General features: G+C 48.5%; 1 protein-coding gene across 2 annotated transcripts in view; it reads left to right on the top strand.

The window, feature by feature from the left end:
* The first annotated feature begins 2039 nt into the window (after positions 1-2039).
* LOC122982802 (neural cell adhesion molecule L1.1-like) overlaps positions 2040-22500 on the top strand; it is a 56886-nt gene continuing 36425 nt past the window's right edge. Inside the window, exons 1-4 of one of the 2 annotated variants that reach the window (XM_044352375.1) lie at positions 2040-2151; positions 5462-5564; positions 7211-7380; positions 10677-10799. In XM_044352375.1, the coding sequence (XP_044208310.1) occupies position 2151; positions 5462-5564; positions 7211-7380; positions 10677-10799 (397 nt within the window). In that variant the 5' untranslated portion in view covers positions 2040-2150. The remainder of the gene's footprint in view (positions 2152-5461; positions 5565-7210; positions 7381-10676; positions 10800-22500) is intronic. The other variant, XM_044352376.1, reaches the window with a different exon arrangement.

The raw sequence follows: 22500 nt of genomic DNA on the forward strand, positions 1-22500 counted from the left end.
AATACACACATATACACACATATACACATATATACACATAATACACATATACACATATACACATATACACACATAATACATATATACACATATATACACACATAATACACATATACACATATGTACACATATACACATAATACACATATACACATAATACATATATACACATAATACACATATACACATAATACACACATATACACATATACACACATATACACATATATACACATAATACACATATACACATATACACATATACACATAATACACATATACACACATAATACACATATACACATATATACACACATAATACACATATACACATATGTACACATATACACATAATACACATATACACATAATACACATATACACATATATACACATATACACATATATACACACATAATACACATATACACATAATACACATATACACACATATACACATATATACACATAATATACATATATACACATAATACACATATACACATAATACACATAATACACATATACACATAATACACATATACACACATATACACACATAATACACATATACACACATATACACACATAATACACATATACACATATATACACACATAATACACATATACACATATATACACATAATACACATATACCCATAATACACATATATACACATAATACACATATACACATAATACACATATACACATAATACACATATATACACATAATACACATATACACATATAATACACATATACACATATATACACACATAATACACATATATACACACATAATACACATATACACATATATACACATATACACATATATACACACATAATACACATACACATATACACATAATATACACATGTACATATAATACACATATATAAGATAATATACATACGTAAAGCTGTGCTGTAATATTTGAGTTGAGTTTAGCTTCAGATTCAGTTTTTTCTACTTTCTGATCATTTCAGCGTTGAGTTTATTTACATGAACGCTAACAGGAAATGCACTTTAATGTTCTTCTTCTTGTTCTTTTGTCTACAATCGTCCTTTTTGTTCCGGTCTTTCCTTGAAATATTCTTTTTATTAAATGTTGCACACACACACACATTAGCACATAAGCACAAACACAAACACACTTATCCACACAAGCAGCTTAGAATGACCTCTGGACGTGGAGGTTAAGGTCAAAGGTCAGCAGGCTGAGTCATATGTCCCAGAGGAGACCAGGGGGAGGAGTCAGGTTCAGCCTGACCTTCAGGCAATGACCTTCTCCTCTGGGTGTGGCACAGAGAGAAAAGACAGAGAAGAAGAGAGTAGAGGAGAAACATGGAGAGGAAAGATGTAAACGATCTGATCGGAGTCGTCAGCTTGTCTGAGTCAGAAACTGAAGAGGAAGAAACATCAGTGTTGTTTACAATCAAGGAAATGAATAAATATGATGAAAACAGCATGTTAACATTACTGCAGTGTGTGTGTGAGTGTGTTTGTGAGTGTGAGTGTGTGTGTGTGTGTGTGTGAGTGTGTTTGTGAGTGTGAGTGTGAGTGTGTGTGTGTGTGTGAGTGTGTTTGTGTGAGTGTGTTTGTGTGAGTGTGTGTGTGTGTGTGAGTGTGTGTGTGAGTGTGTTTGTGAGTGTGAGTGTGTGTGTGTGTGTGTGTGAGTGTGTTTGTGAGTGTGAGTGTGAGTGTGTGTGTGAGTGTGTGTGTGAGTGTGTTTGTGAGTGTGAGTGTGTGTGTGTGTGTGTGTGAGTGTGTTTGTGAGTGTGAGTGTGTGTGTGTGTGTGAGTGTGTTTGTGTGAGTGTGTTTGTGTGAGTGTGTGTGTGTGTGTGAGTGTGTGTGTGAGTGTGTTTGTGAGTGTGAGTGTGTGTGTGTGTGTGTGTGAGTGTGTTTGTGAGTGTGAGTGTGAGTGTGAGTGTGTGTGTGTGTGTGAGTGTGTTTGTGTGAGTGTGTGTGTGAGTGTGTGTGTGAGTGTGTTTGTGTGAGTGTGTGTGTGTGTGTGAGTGTGAGTGTGTGTGTGTGTGTGTGTGTGTGAGTGTGAGTGTGTGTGTGTTTAATCTGCTCTAAGTGTTTCCTCTCTGTTCTCCTTTCTTTGCTTTCATGCGGACAAACAGATAAAGTGCATAACAGTAAGTGACTTTACTTGTGCTAATGTGTGTGTGTGTGTGTGTGTGTGTGTGTGTGTGTGTGTGTGTGTGTGTGTGTGCTGTCGGTTCAGTCTGTGTTATTGTAGCTGCAGCATCAGTCCAACAGCACATATGTTTTGAAATTTAACGCCACTGAATCACATTTTGGCAAGTTGTAAAAATGTTGATACTGAACGTATGAATGAAAAGTTCAGAGACGACGAACCTGGTTGTTTTTTTCTACCTAATTATCTGACGATGCAGTAAAATCTCTGCTGGTAGAAACAGTGTGAAAGTGTTTGTGGTCGTGTTCAGACTCTGGCAGCACTTGGTTCAGGTCAGAGAAGGATCCTGGTCTCTGCTGCATCTTTCACTAACCTGAACCAAACCTGAACCCGGGTCTCTGCTGTCAGTCCTGCATCCGGCTCCATCCAAAGTAAACAAAATGTTCCTCTACCAGCAGCCCTAAAGCTCTTTAATTAACACGTCATATCTGGTTTGTTTGAATGGAAACAGAGTTCTGGTTTTTCAGGGGCTGCTGCTCCAGCTTCATAACATATATGAGATCATCTAAGTCTCAGCAAGAAGCCATTAAGCACATTTCCCACAATGTTGTTCACCTGAAACAGTGAAACAGGAAGTTGTACTTCTGTCTGACTGACCATGAACCACTGAAATGTGTTGATGTGCCGCTGACCGTCCCACAGCCTCTCAGTGCAGGATGTGGTTTTGGTCCATTAATGCAGATTTGATTCATCATTAATAATAAACTAAATGTGGTATGAAATACGCAGCCCACCTGACAACGTTATAATCAAACCATTTCAATTCATTCTCAAGAGAAACGTACGACGACTAATCAGGCTCATGTTGACTGTGCAGCTACGACAGGAAGTCTCAGACCAGACACCAGACCCTGATCCTGATCAGTGATTCCCAACAACACCCGACCCAGAGCTACTTCTAAAAGACTACATCTCAACTATTTTGACAAAATAGAAATTATGATTTGGTTTTTAAAACTGTAACTGCATTTTGAGTCAGATGGAACAACTGAACACATGTTGTGATTCATTCAATTACAAATGAATCACGAATCATCCGATGACACCTGGACCATTCATACTGTTTGAAGCAACAGAGCTAATTAGCAGAGAAGTCTAAACAGTTAGCTGAAAATAATGAATTGCTGCTAAACAGTTGAAATACACTCAGCGAGCACTTTATTAGGAACAGCTGTATAATCAATACAAAACAGCAGCTCTGACATCAATTCTACCTTCATGAAGCTTCTACATTATGTTTATTATTGAGGTTGTAGTAGGTGGTGCTGTACTGGAGTGTGTTATAGTGAAAAGTGTTCATAATATTTTGTCTAAACCAGTACACACACCCCAGTTCACCACCACCACCACCCACTACAGCCTCAATAATAACCATAAAGTAGAATTATCACATTTCTAGCAATGTCAGTAAAAACTGAAAATGTAGAATTGATGTCAGAGCTGTTGTATTGATTAGATTGTACAGCTGTTCCTAATAAAGTGCTCGTTGAGTGCAGTTGCTATCAGTGTAAACAGTTTAAATAATTAGATAAATATTATGAATAAATTGTGGATTAATTAATAGTTTATTGATTAGTCCATCCATCCATCCATATTCCACCACTTATCCGGGACCGGGTTGAGTGAGGAAACCCAGACATCCGTCTCCCTGGCAACACCCTCCTGGGGGACCCCAAGGTGTTCCCATGCCAGGAGAAATATGTAGTCCCTCCAGCATGTTCTGGGTCTGCCCCGGGGTCTCCTACCAGTCAGACAGGCCTGGAACACCTCTAACGAGGGGTGTCCATGAGGATCCTGACCAGGTGCCCAAACCGCCTCAGCTGGCTCCTTTCAATGCGAAGGAGCAGCGGCTCTAGTCCGAGCTCCAACCGGATGTCCAAACTCTTCACCCGATCTCTAAGGCTGAGCCCAGACTCTCTCCAGAGGAAACTCCTTTCAGCCACTTGTATCTGTAATCTCATTCTTTCAGTTACTACACAAAGCTCGTGACCACCGGTGAGGGTTGTAACGTAGACCGACTGGTACACTGAGAGCTTTGCCTTCTGGCTCAGCTCTGTCTTCACCTGCATTACTGCTGATGCTGCACCGATCCGCCTGTCAACCTCACGCTCTGCCTTACCCTCACTGTCAACTTCTGTCAGAGCACCATGGCCTCAGATTTGGAGGTGCTGACTCTGAACCCAGTGCCTGCTGGAGGTCACGCTGTGTTGAAGCCAACAGAACCACATCACATGACAAAGGACAACCCCGGCGGAGCCCAACACCCACTGAGAATGAGTCAGACTTACTGCAGAGAATGCAGACGCAGCTCTCGCTGCGGTTATATAAGGACTGAATGGCTCGCAGTAATGGCCCTGGTACCCCATAGTCCCACAGCGCCGCCCACAAGGTGCCCAGAGGACATGGTCATAAGCACTCTGCAAGTCCACATGGCCCATCAAGTATCCCTGCTAGGGTGAGGAGCTGGTCCACTGTTTCACGGCCAGGACGGAATCCACATTGTTCCTCCTGAATCCAAGGTTCAACAATCAGCTGGAGCCTCCTTATCAGTCATAAGGTTTTCTGGGAGGCTGAGAAGTGTGATCCCCTGATAGTTGGAGCACACTGTCTGCCAGTCCAGAGGCACTGAAGAGCGCGCCAGCCATGACAGGTCCTTCAGCATCTCAGGGCGAATCTCATCCACACCCAACACTTTGCCACTGAGGAGCTTTTTGACTACCAGGGATACGAGTTAGGCTTCCCCCAAGTCCTCCAACTCTACTTCCTCCTTAGAGGGCATGTCATCCAGGTTTAGGAGATCCTCAAAGTGTTCCTTCCACTGCCCGACAGTGTCCCCAGTCAAGATCAGCAGTTCCCCTGCTGAAAACAGCCTGGACTAAACCCTGCTTCCCTTCCTGAGTCACCTGACAGTTTGCCTTCTCCATGGCCTCCCCGAACTCCTCCCACACTCAGGTTCTTGCTTCAGCAACCACCCGACCTGCCGCCCTTCGGCCCTTTGGTACTCGTCTCCTTCACTGCTGTGAAGGCAACCGTCAAGCTGAAGGACGCCTTTCAGGCGCGGTGGTTACGTCAGTGATGACATGCATTCAGGTGTATCCACAGTATTCCATTACAGTGTGTGTGTGTGTGTGTGTGCGTGTGTGTGTGTGTGTGTGTGTGTGTGTGTGTGTGTGTGTGTGTGTGTGTGTGCGCGTGTGTGTGTGTGTGTGTGTGTGTGTGTGTGTGTGTGTGTGTGTGTGTGTGTGCAGTGTCACAGCCTCCAGTGCTGACAGAGATGCTGACATCGTACACGGCCTTTTCTCGAGAAGACATCTACCTGCCCTGTGAGGCGTCCGGTAACCCGACACCCACGTACGTTCACCTGCTGACCTGTGTGTCATTTCCCAGCATGCATGTGTGTTTGACGTTATACGACCAGACGTAAGTGTGTGTCTGCTTCCTGCCTCTCTGTTGGCATGGCGATAAATGCTCTTATAATAAAATCACTGCAATAATACAATCATCTCTCTGCCTCCATTTCTCTGTCTCCACTCCTCCTCTCCTCCTCTCCTCCTCCTCTCCTCCTCTCCTCCTCTCCTCCTCTCCTCTCCATCCTCTCTTCTCCTCTCCTCCTCTCCATCCTCCTCTCCTCCTCTCCATCCTCCTCTCCTCCTCTCCTCCTCCTCTCCTCCTCTCCTCCTCTCCTCCTCTCTCCTCCTCTCTCCTCCTCTCCTCCTCTCCTCCTCTCCTCCTCTCCTCCTCTCTCCTCCTCTCCTCCTCTCCTCCTCTCCTCCTCCTCCTCTCTCTCCTCTCCTCCTCTCCTCCTCTCCTCCTCTCCTCCTCTCCTCCACTCCTCCTCTCCTCCTCCCTCCCTCCTCTCCTCCTCTCCATCCTCTCTTCTCCTCTCCTCCTCTCCATCCTCCTCTCCTCCTCTCCACCTCCTCGCCTCCTCCTCTCCTCCTCTCTCCTCCTCTCCTCCTCTCCTCCTCTCCTCCTCTCTCCTCTCCTCCTCTCCTCCTCTCCTCCTCTCCTCCTCTCTCCTCCTCTCTCCTCCTCTCCTCCTCTCCTCCTCTCCTCCTCTCTCCTCCTCTCCTCCTCTCCTCCTCTCCTCCTCTCCTCCTCTCTCCTCTCCTCCTCTCCTCCTCTCCTCCTCTCCTCCTCTCCTCCACTCCTCCTCTCCTCCTCCCTCCCTCCTCTCCTCCTCTCCATCCTCTCTTCTCCTCTCCTCCTCTCCATCCTCCTCTCCTCCTCTCCATCCTCCTCTCCTCCTCTCCATCCTCCTCTCCTCCTCTCCATCCTCCTCTCCTCCTCTCCATCCTCCTCTCCTCCTCCTCTCCTCCTCTCTCCTCCTCTCCTCCTCTCCTCCTCTCTCCTCTCCTCCTCTCCTCCTCTCCTCCTCTCCTCCTCTCCTCCACTCCTCCTCTCCTCCTCCCTCCCTCCTCTCCTCCTCTCCTCCTCTCCATCCTCTCTTCTCCTCTCCATCCTCCTCTCCTCCTCTCCATCCTCCTCTCCATCCTCTCTTCTCCTCTCCTCCTCTCCATCCTCCTCTCCTCCTCTCCATCCTCCTCTCCTCCTCCTCTCCTCCTCTCCTCCTCTCCATCCTCCTCTCCTCCTCTCCTCCTCTCTCCTCTCCTCCTCTCCTCCTCTCCTCCTCTCCTCCACTCCTCCTCTCCTCCTCCCTCCCTCCTCTCCTCCTCTCCATCCTCTCTTCTCCTCTCCTCCTCTCCATCCTCCTCTCCATCCTCCTCTCCTCCTCTCCATCCTCCTCTCCTCCTCTCCTCCTCCTCTCCTCCTCTCCTCCTCTCCTCCTCTCCTCCTCTCCTCCTCTCTCCTCTCCTCCTCTCCTCCACTCCTCCCTCTCTCCTCCTCTCCTCCTCTCCATCCTCTCTCCTCCTCCTCTCCTCCTCTCCTCCTCTCTCTCTCTTTCTTCTACCCTTGTATCATTTTAAAGGATAAGTATATTCTACGTGTGTGTTTGTCTTGCTGCTGACGTGCTGAAGCTCTTCTCTCCTGTGTAGTTTCCGCTGGGTGAAGGACGGCGAGGTGTTCAGGTCGGAGCAGAGAGGATCCGGGACGTTGCGAGCCGACGAGGATGAGCCTCTTGAGTCCTACCAAGGCCACTACCGATGCTACGCCTCCAACTCTCTGGGGACCGCCATGACACAAACCATACAGGTCATCGTGGAGCGTGAGTCACACATACACACACATATACACACTGTACATCAGTGGGAGGTAAATCCAGCCTTCCACCAAAAATATCTGATCAAAGCTGAAGATTTGTTTTCATAGTTTATATCAAAACTGTTGTATATATAATTATATACATAATATATTTATATATATAATTGTATATATAATTGTTCATACACCTTCTGTGGATCTTAGAATAAACACAAGACAAGTATAAGCTGGTTCCAACCATGATGTTTCTGAGCTGTTTGAACACTTGAGATGAAATTAAAGGATGGTTCATTTCTGTCATTAAACCAACAGTCAGTGTGTTTCTTGCTGTAATCATTCCTCCTGTTCATACTGACCATTAGAAGATCCCTTCATAATGACCTTACAATGGAAGTGATGGAGGACAAAATCCACAGTCTGAAGCTAATATGAAGCTTCAGCGTCCAAATGAGTCAAATCAAGTAGATATCTTTCAACGTTACAGTCTTTTTAGTGCCAAAGTTCCTCTTTTTGTTACTATACTTCCACCTGCAGCTCAACAGGGAAACACTGTCCGAGGAAACACAAAGAGGGAATTTGATGCTAAAAAGACTGTAAATGTGTCAGATATCCACTTGATATGACTAACTCAGACTGATGAAGCTGAATAGAAGCTTCACACAGACTTTAAATGACTGTGTGGACACACTGTGGATTTTATCCTCCATCACTAACATTGAAAACACATTTGAAGGATCTTTTAATATCCAGTATGAACAGGAGGAATGATTACAGACACCTGACTGCTGGTTTAACACACACTTATTATATTATTATTATGAACCTATCATCTGTCTAATGAATCTACTAGAAATTACATTGAGTCTATTTAACAGATTCTTCTTCACAAACAGAAAAATGTGACAGTCCAACATAATTATGTGTTTTTTCTGAGGCAACAACAACAAACTTTCACTCAACTATAAATGAAGCTTCTGCTGTTGGTCATGTCTGCTGGTGTCACAGTGCAACATCTGCCATCTGTCCTCAGATACTCCTTCAATTCAATATTTTATTCTTAAATGAATTAAAATAAATAAACAGAACATACCGGCCTGTTGTTGAGTCATAATTGCACCTGCTGATAGATGTCACATGAAGGATTTACAGTAAGACACAAACCATCTCCTCCTTCCACACACACACACACACTTCAGTGACTCAGTGGGGTTGACTGGGGCCACCTGTTCTGCTCTCTCATCTCTTGTTACCGTGGCAACCATTTCCTGGAGACAGAGCTGTGATGTCACTCAGTCCGGCGGGTGCAGCGGGTTGCCAAGCGACGTCAATTTCACCTGCTCAGCCTCCGATAAACAGACAGAGAGAGAGAGACAGGGACAGTAGTAACAGCTGAAGGGTTGAATATATGTTATTAAGAAGTTCTTAAAGCAGCTATAGTTTATATATTTATAATAATAATGTCTGATGTGTCAGTGTGTGATGTGTTATCGGCTCGTAGTGATGAACCTACAGCCTCATAGCGTCGTTTTCAGAGTAAAAGCTGTAAAAAGCTGCTGAACACTAGCTTCTCACAGTTAGCTGTAGACTAGCTGGTGAACATAGTGGAGCATTTAGCAGCTAAAGAGCCAGATATTTCCCTCAGGAGCTGGTAGAGAGCAGAAACAGCTAAAAGAGAAACACGACTCCACATGAATGTTGCTCCGTAAATAATCAGCTGTTTGCGAACAAGTTCAACATGTCACCTTAAATATGATGATGAGTCAGAGTTGTGATCACTACATGTTTCTGATGGAAACTAAACATCACTTAATGCAGGTTTAACTTTGTGGAGAAGATGTGAATACTGGATCATTCTGCTGTGCGTTCAGCAACAACAGTAGTTTTTTTTACATCCAATGCCAACATTTAGAAATGTTTCAGTTTCTACAGTATCTGAAGGTCAGAGATGCTACACACCAGTCCATCTCCCTACCCGCTTCGAATGTTATCAGTCGACTGAATGGTCGTTATCAGTGTTATCGGCCTCATAGATACGGAGTAGAAGGGTCCTGATACACCTGCTGCTAGGCTCAGAAGGGCGATATCATATATTGGTAAGGCGGAGGTCACCTTTGAGTTACAGACGCCATCTGGCAGTCGGGGAAGTGACGTAGTTCTGATGACATCAATACAAGGTGACAAGGAGGCATGTTGGGTTAGAGATAGTTAGAGATGACAGTCCCAGACCACCGTTCACCTCTGTCAGGACATTTTCACCATATTTTACTGTATTCATAATCAACGGTTGCCACGTTAAAGTGATCATTTTAACCCAAACTATGATCTTTCCTGAACCCTAACCAAGTAGTTTTTGTGCCAAACATCATTGTTTTGTAGCATAACGTAACATAGCAGCATATTACCTACTGGTAGGTGTCACAGTCCTATTCCAATGGGTTGCATCTACTAGCAGGTGTAGCAGCTGATAAGCACTGATAACACCATTCAGTTGAGTGATAACATCTGAAACCGGTGACCTCTCAACAAAAAGAGAAGACGACTGAGCCTTTTTTCAACCTGCTTCGTGTTGTCTTCAACAGTTCTCATCTGCTTTAAAATGTTGTAGAAGAAAAGCCACGCTGACCAATCACAGCTCTTGTTGTATCTCTGCAGCTGCTGTAGTACGACATCTAGTTACGTTTTTGATGAGCCGCAAATATCGTAACCAGAAGTGTATATTAAACTTCATTTTCCACCTCAGCGTCAGACTTCCTGCATTGGTACTGAACGCTGGCACGAGTTCAGTACCAATGCAAAGCATGAGGAACGCAAATCATGAGGTGCAGAATTGTCCCGTATCGTTATTTCTGTTGTTTGACTAATTAGCGATTACTTTAAGGCACAACAACCTTCATGCTAAAATAAGCTGCGTTTTCTACATGTAGAACAATTCTCATTTCACTCCCCTTATGATTCTGAATATGTCTGTAAACTTAACTCCCTCCTTCCCTCTGCTGATATTATTTCTTCTGTTTCCTTTGTTCAAATACTGTTGTTACCATAAATATTGTGTACAGTGTATGAAAACCCTCTAGAGAGTCTTGGATCATAGACAGACCTTATTTACGCATTAAGAAAACTGATTACAAGTGGGATTGCAAATACACAAGATCAACCTTTTAAAACCTTCAAGTGAAATTAGAGAGTAGGACTCACTGCAGCATCTCGCTGCATCATCTGCTGCAATTCAACATGAAAGATGATCTATGTTGTAATCTCTTCAGCTGTTGTTATAAAGTTCATAACTGCTTTGTGTTTCAGCTCAGCCAGTCCTCCTGAAACAACAGAAAGTAACAAAGAGAGCTTTCGAGGGAGACAGCATCGTCCTGACCTGCAACCCTCCAGAAAGCTCAACTCCTCCACACATCCACTGGATGGACAAGAGTGAGTCTGTCCTTCATCAGCTGTCAGTCACACTTTGTTTCTGCCTCAGTCGTTGCTGCTGATTCTCATCACTGTGCTGCAGACGTTTCAACTCGAACTAATGACTGCAGGACGCTTTATTCCCCTTTTCCTTCACGTGTCCTCTGACATATGAAATAAAACCTTTTAACGTAACAATTTAACTCATGCTTGACAGTCAGTACTGCAGTGCACTAACGGTCAGTACTGCAGCGCTCTAACAGTCAGTACTGCAGCGCTCTAACGGTCAGTACTGCAGCACTCTAACAGTCAGTACTGCAGCACTCTAACAGTCAGTACTGCAGCACTCTAACAGTCAGTACTGCAGCACTCTAACAGTCAGTACTGCAGCACTCTAACAGTCAGTACTGCAGCGCTCTAACGGTCAGTACTGCAGCACTCTAACAGTCAGTACTGCGGCGCTCTAACGGTCAGTACTGCAGCGCTCTAACAGTCAGTACTGCAGCACTCTAACAGTCAGTACTGCAGCGCTCTAACAGTCAGTACTGCAGCGCTCTAACGGTCAGTACTGCAGCGCTCTAACGGTCAGTACTGCAGCACTCTAACAGTCAGTACTGCGGCGCTCTAACGGTCAGTACTGCAGCGCTCTAACAGTCAGTACTGCAGCACTCTAACAGTCAGTACTGCAGCGCTCTAACAGTCAGTACTGCAGCGCTCTAACGGTCAGTACTGCAGCGCTCTAACGGTCAGTACTGCAGCACTCTAACAGTCAGTACTGCGGCACTCTAACAGTCAGTACTGCAGCAATCTAACGGTCAGTACTGCAGCGCTCTAACGGTCAGTACTGCAGCACTCTAACAGTCAGTACTGCAGCACTCTAACAGTCAGTACTGCAGCACTCTAACAGTCAGTACTGCAGCACTCTAACAGTCAGTACTGCAGCGCTCTAACAGTCAGTACTGCAGCGCTCTAACGGTCAGTACTGCAGCACTCTAACAGTCAGTACTGCAGCACTCTAACAGTCAGTACTGCAGCACTCTAACGGTCAGTACTGCAGCACTCTAACAGTCAGTACTGCGGCACTCTAACAGTCAGTACTGCAGCAATCTAACGGTCAGTACTGCAGCACTCTAACAGTCAGTACTGCAGCGCTCTAACGGTCAGTACTGCGGCACTCTAACAGTCAGTACTGCAGCAATCTAACGGTCAGTACTGCGGCACTCTAACAGTCAGTACTGCAGCAATCTAACAGTCAGTACTGCAGCACTCTAACAGTCAGTACTGCAGCGCTCTAACGGTCAGTACTGCAGCACTCTAACGGTCAGTACTGCAGCACTCTAACAGTCAGTACTGCAGCACTCTAACAGTCAGTACTGCAGCACTCTAACGGTCAGTACTGCAGCACTCTAACAGTCAGTACTGCGGCACTCTAACAGTCAGTACTGCGGCACTCTAACAGTCAGTACTGCGGCACTCTAACAGTCAGTACTGCAGCAATCTAACGGTCAGTACTGCGGCACTCTAACAGTCAATACTGCGGCACTCTAACAGTCAGTACTGCAGCAATCTAACGGTCAGTACTGCGGCACTCTAACAGTCAATACTGCGGCACTCTAACAGTCAGTACTGCAGCAATCTAACGGTCAGTACTGCGGCACTCTAACAGTCAGTACTGCAGCAATCTAACAGTCAGTACTGCAGCACTCTAACAGTCAGTACTGCAGCACTCTAACGGTCAGTACTGCAGCACTCTAACAGTCAGTACTGCGGCACTCTAACAGTCAGTACTGCAGCACTCTAACAGTCAGTACTGCAGCGCTCTAACGGTCAGTACTGCAGCGCTCTAACGGTCAGTACTGCAGCGCTCTAACGGTCAGTACTGCAGCACTCTAACGGTCAGTACTGCAGCACTCTAACAGTCAGTACTGCGGCAATCTAACAGTCAGTACTGCAGCACTCTAACAGTCAGTACTGCAGCGCTCTAACGGTCAGTACTGCAGCACTCTAACGGTCAGTACTGCAGCAATCTAACAGTCAATACTGCGGCACTCTAACAGTCAGTACTGCAGCAATCTAACGGTCAGTACTGCGGCACTCTAACAGTCAGTACTGCAGCAATCTAACAGTCAGTACTGCAGCACTCTAACAGTCAGTACTGCAGCGCTCTAACGGTCAGTACTGCAGCACTCTAACGGTCAGTACTGCAGCACTCTAACGGTCAGTACTGCAGCACTCTAACGGTCAGTACTGCAGCACTCTAACGGTCAGTACTGCAGCACTCTAACAGTCAGTACTGCAGCACTCTAACAGTCAGTACTGCAGCACTCTAACAGTCAGTACTGCAGCACTCTAACGGTCAGTACTGCAGCACTCTAACAGTCAGTACTGCAGCGCTCTAACGGTCAGTACTGCAGCACTCTAACAGTCAGTACTGCAGCACTCTAACAGTCAGTACTGCAGCACTCTAACAGTCAGTACTGCGGCACTCTAACAGTCAGTACTGCAGCGCTCTAACGGTCAGTACTGCAGCACTCTAACGGTCAGTACTGCAGCGCTCTAACAGTCAGTACTGCGGCACTCTAACAGTCAGTACTGCAGCACTCTAATGGTCAGTACTGCAGCACTCTAACGGTCAGTACTGCAGCGCTCTAACAGTCAGTACTGCAGCACTCTAACAGTCAGTACTGCAGCACTCTAACAGTCAGTACTGCAGCACTCTAACGGTCAGTACTGCAGCACTCTAACAGTCAGTACTGCGGTGCTCTAACAGTCAGTACTGCAGCGCACTAACAGTCAGTACTGCAGCGCACTAACAGTCAGTACTGCGGTGCTCTAACAGTCAGTACTGCAGCACTCTAACAGTCAGTACTGCAGCACTCTAACAGTCAGTACTGCGGCACTCTAACAGTCAGTACTGCGGCACTCTAACAATCAGTACTGCGGTGCTCTAACGTCAGTACTGCGGTGCTCTAACAGTCAGTACTGCGGTGCTCTAACAGTCAGTACTGCGGTGCTCTAACAGTCAGTACTGCGGTGCTCTAACAGTCAGTACTGCGGTGCTCTAACAGTCAGTACTGCGGCGCACTAACCGTCAGTACTGCGGTGCTCTAACAGTCAGTACTGCGGTGCTCTAACAGTCAGTACTGCGGCGCACTAACCGTCAGTACTGCGGTGCTCTAACAGTCAGTACTGCGGTGCTCTAACAGTCAGTACTGCGGTGCTCTAACGTCAGTACTGCGGTGCTCTAACAGTCAGTACTGCGGTGCTCTAACGTCAGTACTGCGGTGCTCTAACAGTCAGTACTGCGGTGCTCTAACAGTCAGTACTGCGGTGCTCTAACAGTCAGTACTGCGGCGCACTAACCGTCAGTACTGCGGTGCTCTAACAGTCAGTACTGCGGTGCTCTAACAGTCAGTACTGCGGTGCTCTAACGTCAGTACTGCGGTGCTCTAACGGTCAGTACTGCGGTGCTCTAACGTCAGTACTGCGGTGCTCTAACGGTCAGTACTGCGGTGCTCTAACGTCAGTACTGCGGTGCTCTAACGGTCAGTACTGCGGTGCTCTAACGTCAGTACTGCGGTGCTCTAACGGTCAGTACTGCGGTGCTCTAACAGTCAGTACTGCAGCACTCTAACAGTCAGTACTGCGGTGCTCTAACGGTCAGTACTGCAGCGCTCTAACAGTCAGTACTGCAGCACTCTAACAGTCAGTACTGCGGCGCACTAACAGTCAGTACTGCAGCACTCTAACAGTCAGTACTGCGGTGCTCTAACGGTCAGTACTGCGGTGCTCTAACGGTCAGTACTGCAGCACTCTAACAGTCAGTACTGCAGCACTCTAACAGTCAGTACTGCGGTGCTCTAACGGTCAGTACTGCGGTGCTCTAACGTCAGTACTGCGGTGCTCTAACGGTCAGTACTGCGGTGCTCTAACAGTCAGTACTGCAGCACTCTAACAGTCAGTACTGCAGCACTCTAACAGTCAGTACTGCGGTGCTCTAACGGTCAGTACTGCGGTGCTCTAACGTCAGTACTGTGGCACTCTAACAGTCAGTACTGTGGCACTCTAACATCAGTACTGCGGTGCTCTAACGTCAGTACTGCGGTGCTCTAACAGTCAGTACTGCGGTGCTCTAACAGTCAGTACTGCGGTGCTCTAACGGTCAGTACTGCGGTGCTCTAACAGTCAGTACTGCGGTGCTCTAACAGTCAGTACTGCGGTGCTCTAACGGTCAGTACTGCGGTGCTCTAACAGTCAGTACTGCGGTGCTCTAACAGTCAGTACTGCGGTGCTCTAACATCAGTACTGCGGTGCTCTAACAGTCAGTACTGCGGTGCTCTAACAGTCAGTACTGCGGTGCTCTAACAGTCAGTACTGCGGCGCACTAACCGTCAGTACTGCGGTGCTCTAACAGTCAGTACTGCGGTGCTCTAACAGTCAGTACTGCGGTGCTCTAACGGTCAGTACTGCGGTGCTCTAACAGTCAGTACTGCGGTGCTCTAACGTCAGTACTGCGGTGCTCTAACGTCAGTACTGCGGTGCTCTAACGGTCAGTACTGCAGCGCACTAACAGTCAGTACTGCAGCACTCTAACAGTCAGTACTGCAGCACTCTAACAGTCAGTACTGCAGCGCACTAACAGTCAGTACTGCGGCGCACTAACGGTCAGTACTGCAGCACTCTAACAGTCAGTACTGCAGCACTCTAACAGTCAGTACTGCAGCGCACTAACAGTAAGTACTGCGGCGCACTAACGGTCAGTACTGCAGCACTCTAACAGTCAGTACTGCGGTGCTCTAACAGTCAGTACTGCAGCACTCTAACAGTCAGTACTGCGGCGCACTAACAATCAGTACTGCAGCACTCTAACAGTCAGTACTGCGGTGCTCTAACGGTCAGTACTGCAGCGCTCTAACAGTCAGTACTGCAGCACTCTAACAGTCAGTACTGCAGCACTCTAACAGTCAGTACTGCGGTGCACTAACGGTCAGTACTGCAGCACTCTAACAGTCAGTACTGCAGCGCTCTAACAGTCAGTACTGCAGCACTCTAACAGTCAGTACTGCGGCGCACTAACAGTCAGTACTGCAGCACTCTAACAGTCAGTACTGCAGCACTCTAACAGTCAGTACTGCAGCACTCTAACAGTCAGTACTGCGGTGCTCTAACGGTCAGTACTGCAGCACTCTAACAGTCAGTACTGCAGCACTCTAACAGTCAGTACTGCAGCACTCTAACGGTCAGTACTGCGGCGCTCTAACGTCAGTACTGCGGTGCTCTAACGTCAGTACTGCAGCACTCTAACAGTCAGTACTGCGGCGCTCTAACGTCAGTACTGCAGCACTCTAACAGTCAGTACTGCGGTGCTCTAACGTCAGTACTGCAGCACTCTAACAGTCAGTACTGCGGCGCTCTAACGTCAGTACTGCGGTGCTCTAACGGTCAGTACTGCAGCACTCTAACAGTCAGTACTGCAGCGCTCTAACGGTCAGTACTGCAGCACTCTAACAGTCAGTACTGCGGTGCTCTAACGGTCAGTACTGCGGCGCTCTAACGTCAGTACTGCAGCACTCTAACGGTCAGTACTGCAGCACTCTAACAGTCAGTACTGCGGTGCTCTAACGGTCAGTACTGCGGCGCTCTAACGTCAGTACTGCGGTGCTCTAACAGTCAGTACTGCGGTGCTCTAACGGTCAGTACTGCGGTGCTCTAACAGTCAGTACTGCGGTGCTCTAACATCAGTACTGCGGTGCTCTAACAGTCAGTACTGCGGTGCTCTAACAGTCAGTACTGCGGTGCTCTAACAGTCAGTACTGCGGTGCTCTAACAGTCAGTACTGCGGCGCACTAACCGTCAGTACTGCGGTGCTCTAACAGTCAGTACTGCGGTGCTCTAACAGTCAGTACTGCGGTGCTCTAACGGTCAGTACTGCGGTGCTCTAACAGTCAGTACTGCGGTGCTCTAACGTCAGTACTGCGGTGCTCTAACGTCAGTACTGCGGTGCTCTAACGGTCAGTACTGCAGCGCACTAACAGTCAGTACTGCAGCACTCTAACAGTCAGTACTGCAGCACTCTAACAGTCAGTACTGCAGCGCACTAACAGTCAGTACTGCGGCGCACTAACGGTCAGTACTGCAGCACTCTAACAGTCAGTACTGCAGCACTCTAACAGTCAGTACTGCAGCGCACTAACAGTAAGTACTGCGGCGCACTAACGGTCAGTACTGCAGCACTCTAACAGTCAGTACTGCGGTGCTCTAACAGTCAGTACTGCAGCACTCTAACAGTCAGTACTGCGGCGCACTAACAATCAGTACTGCAGCACTCTAACAGTCAGTACTGCGGTGCTCTAACGGTCAGTACTGCAGCGCTCTAACAGTCAGTACTGCAGCACTCTAACAGTCAGTACTGCAGCACTCTAACAGTCAGTACTGCGGTGCACTAACGGTCAGTACTGCAGCACTCTAACAGTCAGTACTGCAGCGCTCTAACAGTCAGTACTGCAGCACTCTAACAGTCAGTACTGCGGCGCACTAACAGTCAGTACTGCAGCACTCTAACAGTCAGTACTGCAGCACTCTAACAGTCAGTACTGCAGCACTCTAACGGTCAGTACTGCGGCGCTCTAACGTCAGTACTGCGGTGCTCTAACAGTCAGTACTGCAGCACTCTAACAGTCAGTACTGCGGTGCTCTAACGGTCAGTACTGCAGCACTCTAACAGTCAGTACTGCAGCACTCTAACAGTCAGTACTGCAGCACTCTAACGGTCAGTACTGCGGCGCTCTAACGTCAGTACTGCGGTGCTCTAACAGTCAGTACTGCGGCGCTCTAACGTCAGTACTGCGGTGCTCTAACGGTCAGTACTGCAGCACTCTAACAGTCAGTACTGCGGTGCTCTAACGGTCAGTACTGCAGCACTCTAACAGTCAGTACTGCGGTGCTCTAACGGTCAGTACTGCGGCGCTCTAACGTCAGTACTGCAGCACTCTAACGGTCAGTACTGCAGCACTCTAACAGTCAGTACTGCGGTGCTCTAACGGTCAGTACTGCGGCGCTCTAACGTCAGTACTGCGGTGCTCTAACAGTCAGTACTGCGGTGCTCTAACGGTCAGTACTGCGGTGCTCTAACGGTCAGTACTGCGGCACTGTAACGTCAGTACTGCGGTGCTCTAACAGTCAGTACTGCGGTGCTCTAACGTCAGTACTGCGGTGCTCTAACGTCAGTACTGCGGTGCTCTAACAGTCAGTACTGCGGTGCTCTAACGTCAGTACTGCGGTGCTCTAACGGTCAGTACTACGGTGCTCTAACGTCAGTACTGCAGTGCTCTAACGTCAGTACTGCGGTGCTCTAACGTCAGTACTGCGGTGCTCTAACATCAGTACTGCGGTGCTCTAACGTCAGTACTGCGGTGCTCTAACAGTCAGTACTGCGGTGCTCTAACAGTCAGTACTGCAGCACTCTAACAGTCAGTACTGCGGTGCTCTAACGGTCAGTACTGCAGCGCTCTAACAGTCAGTACTGCAGCACTCTAACAGTCAGTACTGCGGCGCACTAACAGTCAGTACTGCAGCACTCTAACAGTCAGTACTGCGGTGCTCTAACGGTCAGTACTGCGGTGCTCTAACGGTCAGTACTGCAGCACTCTAACAGTCAGTACTGCAGCGTTCTAATGGTCAGTACTGCGGCACTGTAACGTCAGTACTGCGGTGCTCTAACAGTCAGTACTGCAGCACTCTAACGGTCAGTACTGCAGCGTTCTAATGGTCAGTACTGCGGCACTGTAACGTCAGTACTGCGGTGCTCTAACAGTCAGTACTGCGGTGCTCTAACGTCAGTACTGCGGTGCTCTAACGGTCAGTACTGCAGCGTTCTAATGGTCAGTACTGCGGTGTTCTAACAGTCAGTACTGCGGTGCTCTAACGTCAGTACTGCGGTGCTCTAACGGTCAGTACTGCAGCGCTCTAACAATCAATGTACTGCGGCACTCTAACAGTCAGTACTGCAGCACTCTAACAGTCAGTACTGCAGCACTCTAACAGTCAGTACTGCGGTGCTCTAACGGTCAGTACTGCGGTGCTCTAACGTCAGTACTGCGGTGCTCTAACGGTCAGTACTGCGGTGCTCTAACGTCAGTACTGCGGTGCTCTAACGTCAGTACTGCGGTGCTCTAACAGTCAGTACTGTGGCACTCTAACATCAGTACTGCGGTGCTCTAACAGTCAGTACTGTGGCACTCTAACGTCAGTACTGCGGTGCTCTAACAGTCAGTACTGCGGTGCTCTAACAGTCAGTACTGCGGCGCACTAACCGTCAGTACTGCGGTGCTCTAACAGTCAGTACTGCGGTGCTCTAACAGTCAGTACTGCGGTGCTCTAACGGTCAGTACTGCGGTGCTCTAACAGTCAGTACTGCGGTGCTCTAACGTCAGTACTGCGGTGCTCTAACGGTCAGTACTGCAGCGCACTAACAGTCAGTACTGCAGCACTCTAACAGTCAGTACTGCAGCACTCTAACAGTCAGTACTGCAGCGCACTAACAGTCAGTACTGCGGCGCACTAACGGTCAGTACTGCAGCACTCTAACAGTCAGTACTGCAGCACTCTAACAGTCAGTACTGCAGCACTCTAACAGTCAGTACTGCAGCGCACTAACAGTCAGTACTGCGGCGCACTAACGGTCAGTACTGCAGCACTCTAACAGTCAGTACTGCGGTGCTCTAACAGTCAGTACTGCAGCACTCTAACAGTCAGTACTGCGGCGCACTAACAGTCAGTACTGCAGCACTCTAACAGTCAGTACTGCGGTGCTCTAACAGTCAGTACTGCAGCGCTCTAACAGTCAGTACTGCAGCACTCTAACAGTCAGTACTGCAGCACTCTAACAGTCAGTACTGCGGTGCACTAACGGTCAGTACTGCAGCACTCTAACAGTCAGTACTGCAGCGCTCTAACAGTCAGTACTGCAGCACTCTAACAGTCAGTACTGCGGCGCACTAACAGTCAGTACTGCAGCACTCTAACAGTCAGTACTGCAGCACTCTAACAGTCAGTACTGCAGCACTCTAACAGTCAGTACTGCAGCACTCTAACGGTCAGTACTGCGGCGCTCTAACGTCAGTACTGCGGTGCTCTAACAGTCAGTACTGCGGTGCTCTAACGGTCAGTACTGCGGTGCTCTAACGGTCAGTACTGCGGTGCTCTAACGTCAGTACTGCGGTGCTCTAACGGTCAGTACTGCGGTGCTCTAACGGTCAGTACTGCGGTGCTCTAACGTCAGTACTGCGGTGCTCTAACGGTCAGTACTGCGGTGCTCTAACGTCAGTACTGCGGTGCTCTAACGGTCAGTACTGCGGTGCTCTAACAGTCAGTACTGCGGTGCTCTAACGTCAGTACTGCAGTGCTCTAACGTCAGTACTGCGGTGCTCTAACGGTCAGTACTGCAGCGCACTAACAGTCAGTACTGCAGCACTCTAACAGTCAGTACTGCAGCACTCTAACAGTCAGTACTGCAGCGCACTAACAGTCAGTACTGCGGCGCACTAACGGTCAGTACTGCAGCACTCTAACAGTCAGTACTGCAGCACTCTAACAGTCAGTACTGCAGCGCACTAACAGTCAGTACTGCGGCGCACTAACGGTCAGTACTGCAGCACTCTAACAGTCAGTACTGCGGTGCTCTAACAGTCAGTACTGCAGCACTCTAACAGTCAGTACTGCAGCACTCTAACGGTCAGTACTGCGGCGCTCTAACGTCAGTACTGCAGCACTCTAACGGTCAGTACTGCAGCACTCTAACAGTCAGTACTGCGGTGCTCTAATGGTCAGTACTGCGGCGCTCTAACGTCAGTACTGCGGTGCTCTAACAGTCAGTACTGCGGTGCTCTAACGGTCAGTACTGCGGTGCTCTAACGGTCAGTACTGCGGCACTGTAACGTCAGTACTGCGGTGCTCTAACAGTCAGTACTGCGGTGCTCTAACGTCAGTACTGCGGTGCTCTAACGTCAGTACTGCGGTGCTCTAACGGTCAGTACTGCGGTGCTCTAACGTCAGTACTGCGGTGCTCTAACGTCAGTACTGCGGTGCTCTAACATCAGTACTGCGGTGCTCTAACATCAGTACTGCGGTGCTCTAACAGTCAGTATTGCGGTGCTCTAACAGTCAGTACTGCGGTGCTCTAACGGTCAGTACTGCAGCGCTCTAACAGTCAGTACTGCAGCACTCTAACAGTCAGTACTGCGGCGCACTAACAGTCAGTACTGCAGCACTCTAACAGTCAGTACTGCGGTGCTCTAACGGTCAGTACTGCGGTGCTCTAACGGTCAGTACTGCAGCACTCTAACAGTCAGTACTGCGGTGCTCTAACGGTCAGTACTGCAGCGATCTAATGGTCAGTACTGCGGCACTGTAACGTCAGTACTGCGGTGCTCTAACGTCAGTACTGCGGTGCTCTAACGGTCAGTACTGCGGTGCTCTAACGTCAGTACTGCGGTGCTCTAACGTCAGTACTGCGGTGCTCTAACGGTCAGTACTGCGGTGCTCTAACGTCAGTACTGCGGTGCTCTAACGGTCAGTACTGCGGTGCTCTAACGGTCAGTACTGCGGTGCTCTAACGTCAGTACTGCGGTGCTCTAACGGTCAGTACTGCGGTGCTCTAACGGTCAGTACTGCGGTGCTCTAACGTCAGTACTGCGGTGCTCTAACGTCAGTACTGCGGTGCTCTAACGTCAGTACTGCGGTGCTCTAACGGTCAGTACTGCGGTGCTCTAACGTCAGTACTGCGGTGCTCTAACGGTCAGTACTGCGGCGCTCTAACGTCAGTACTGCAGCACTCTAACGGTCAGTACTGCAGCACTCTAACAGTCAGTACTGCGGTGCTCTAACGGTCAGTACTGCGGCGCTCTAACGTCAGTACTGCGGTGCTCTAACAGTCAGTACTGCGGTGCTCTAACGGTCAGTACTGCGGTGCTCTAACGGTCAGTACTGCGGCACTGTAACGTCAGTACTGCGGTGCTCTAACAGTCAGTACTGCGGTGCTCTAACATCAGTACTGCGGTGCTCTAACAGTCAGTACTGCGGTGCTCTAACAGTCAGTACTGCAGCACTCTAACAGTCAGTACTGCGGTGCTCTAACGGTCAGTACTGCAGCGCTCTAACAGTCAGTACTGCAGCACTCTAACAGTCAGTACTGCGGCGCACTAACAGTCAGTACTGCAGCACTCTAACAGTCAGTACTGCGGTGCTCTAACGGTCAGTACTGCGGTGCTCTAACGGTCAGTACTGCAGCACTCTAACAGTCAGTACTGCGGTGCTCTAACGGTCAGTACTGCAGCGTTCTAATGGTCAGTACTGCGGCACTGTAACGTCAGTACTGCGGTGCTCTAACGTCAGTACTGCGGTGCTCTAACGGTCAGTACTGCGGTGCTCTAACGTCAGTACTGCGGTGCTCTAACGTCAGTACTGCGGTGCTCTAACGGTCAGTACTGCGGTGCTCTAACGTCAGTACTGCGGTGCTCTAACGGTCAGTACTGCGGTGCTCTAACAGTCAGTACTGCGGTGCTCTAACGGTCAGTACTGCGGTGCTCTAACGTCAGTACTGCGGTGCTCTAACGGTCAGTACTGCGGTGCTCTAACGTCAGTACTGCGGTGCTCTAACGGTCAGTACTGCGGTGCTCTAACGTCAGTACTGCGGTGCTCTAACGGTCAGTACTGCGGTGCTCTA

Source organism: Thunnus albacares, chromosome 5 (assembly GCF_914725855.1).
Source record: "Thunnus albacares chromosome 5, fThuAlb1.1, whole genome shotgun sequence".
Lineage (NCBI taxonomy): Eukaryota > Metazoa > Chordata > Actinopteri > Scombriformes > Scombridae > Thunnus > Thunnus albacares.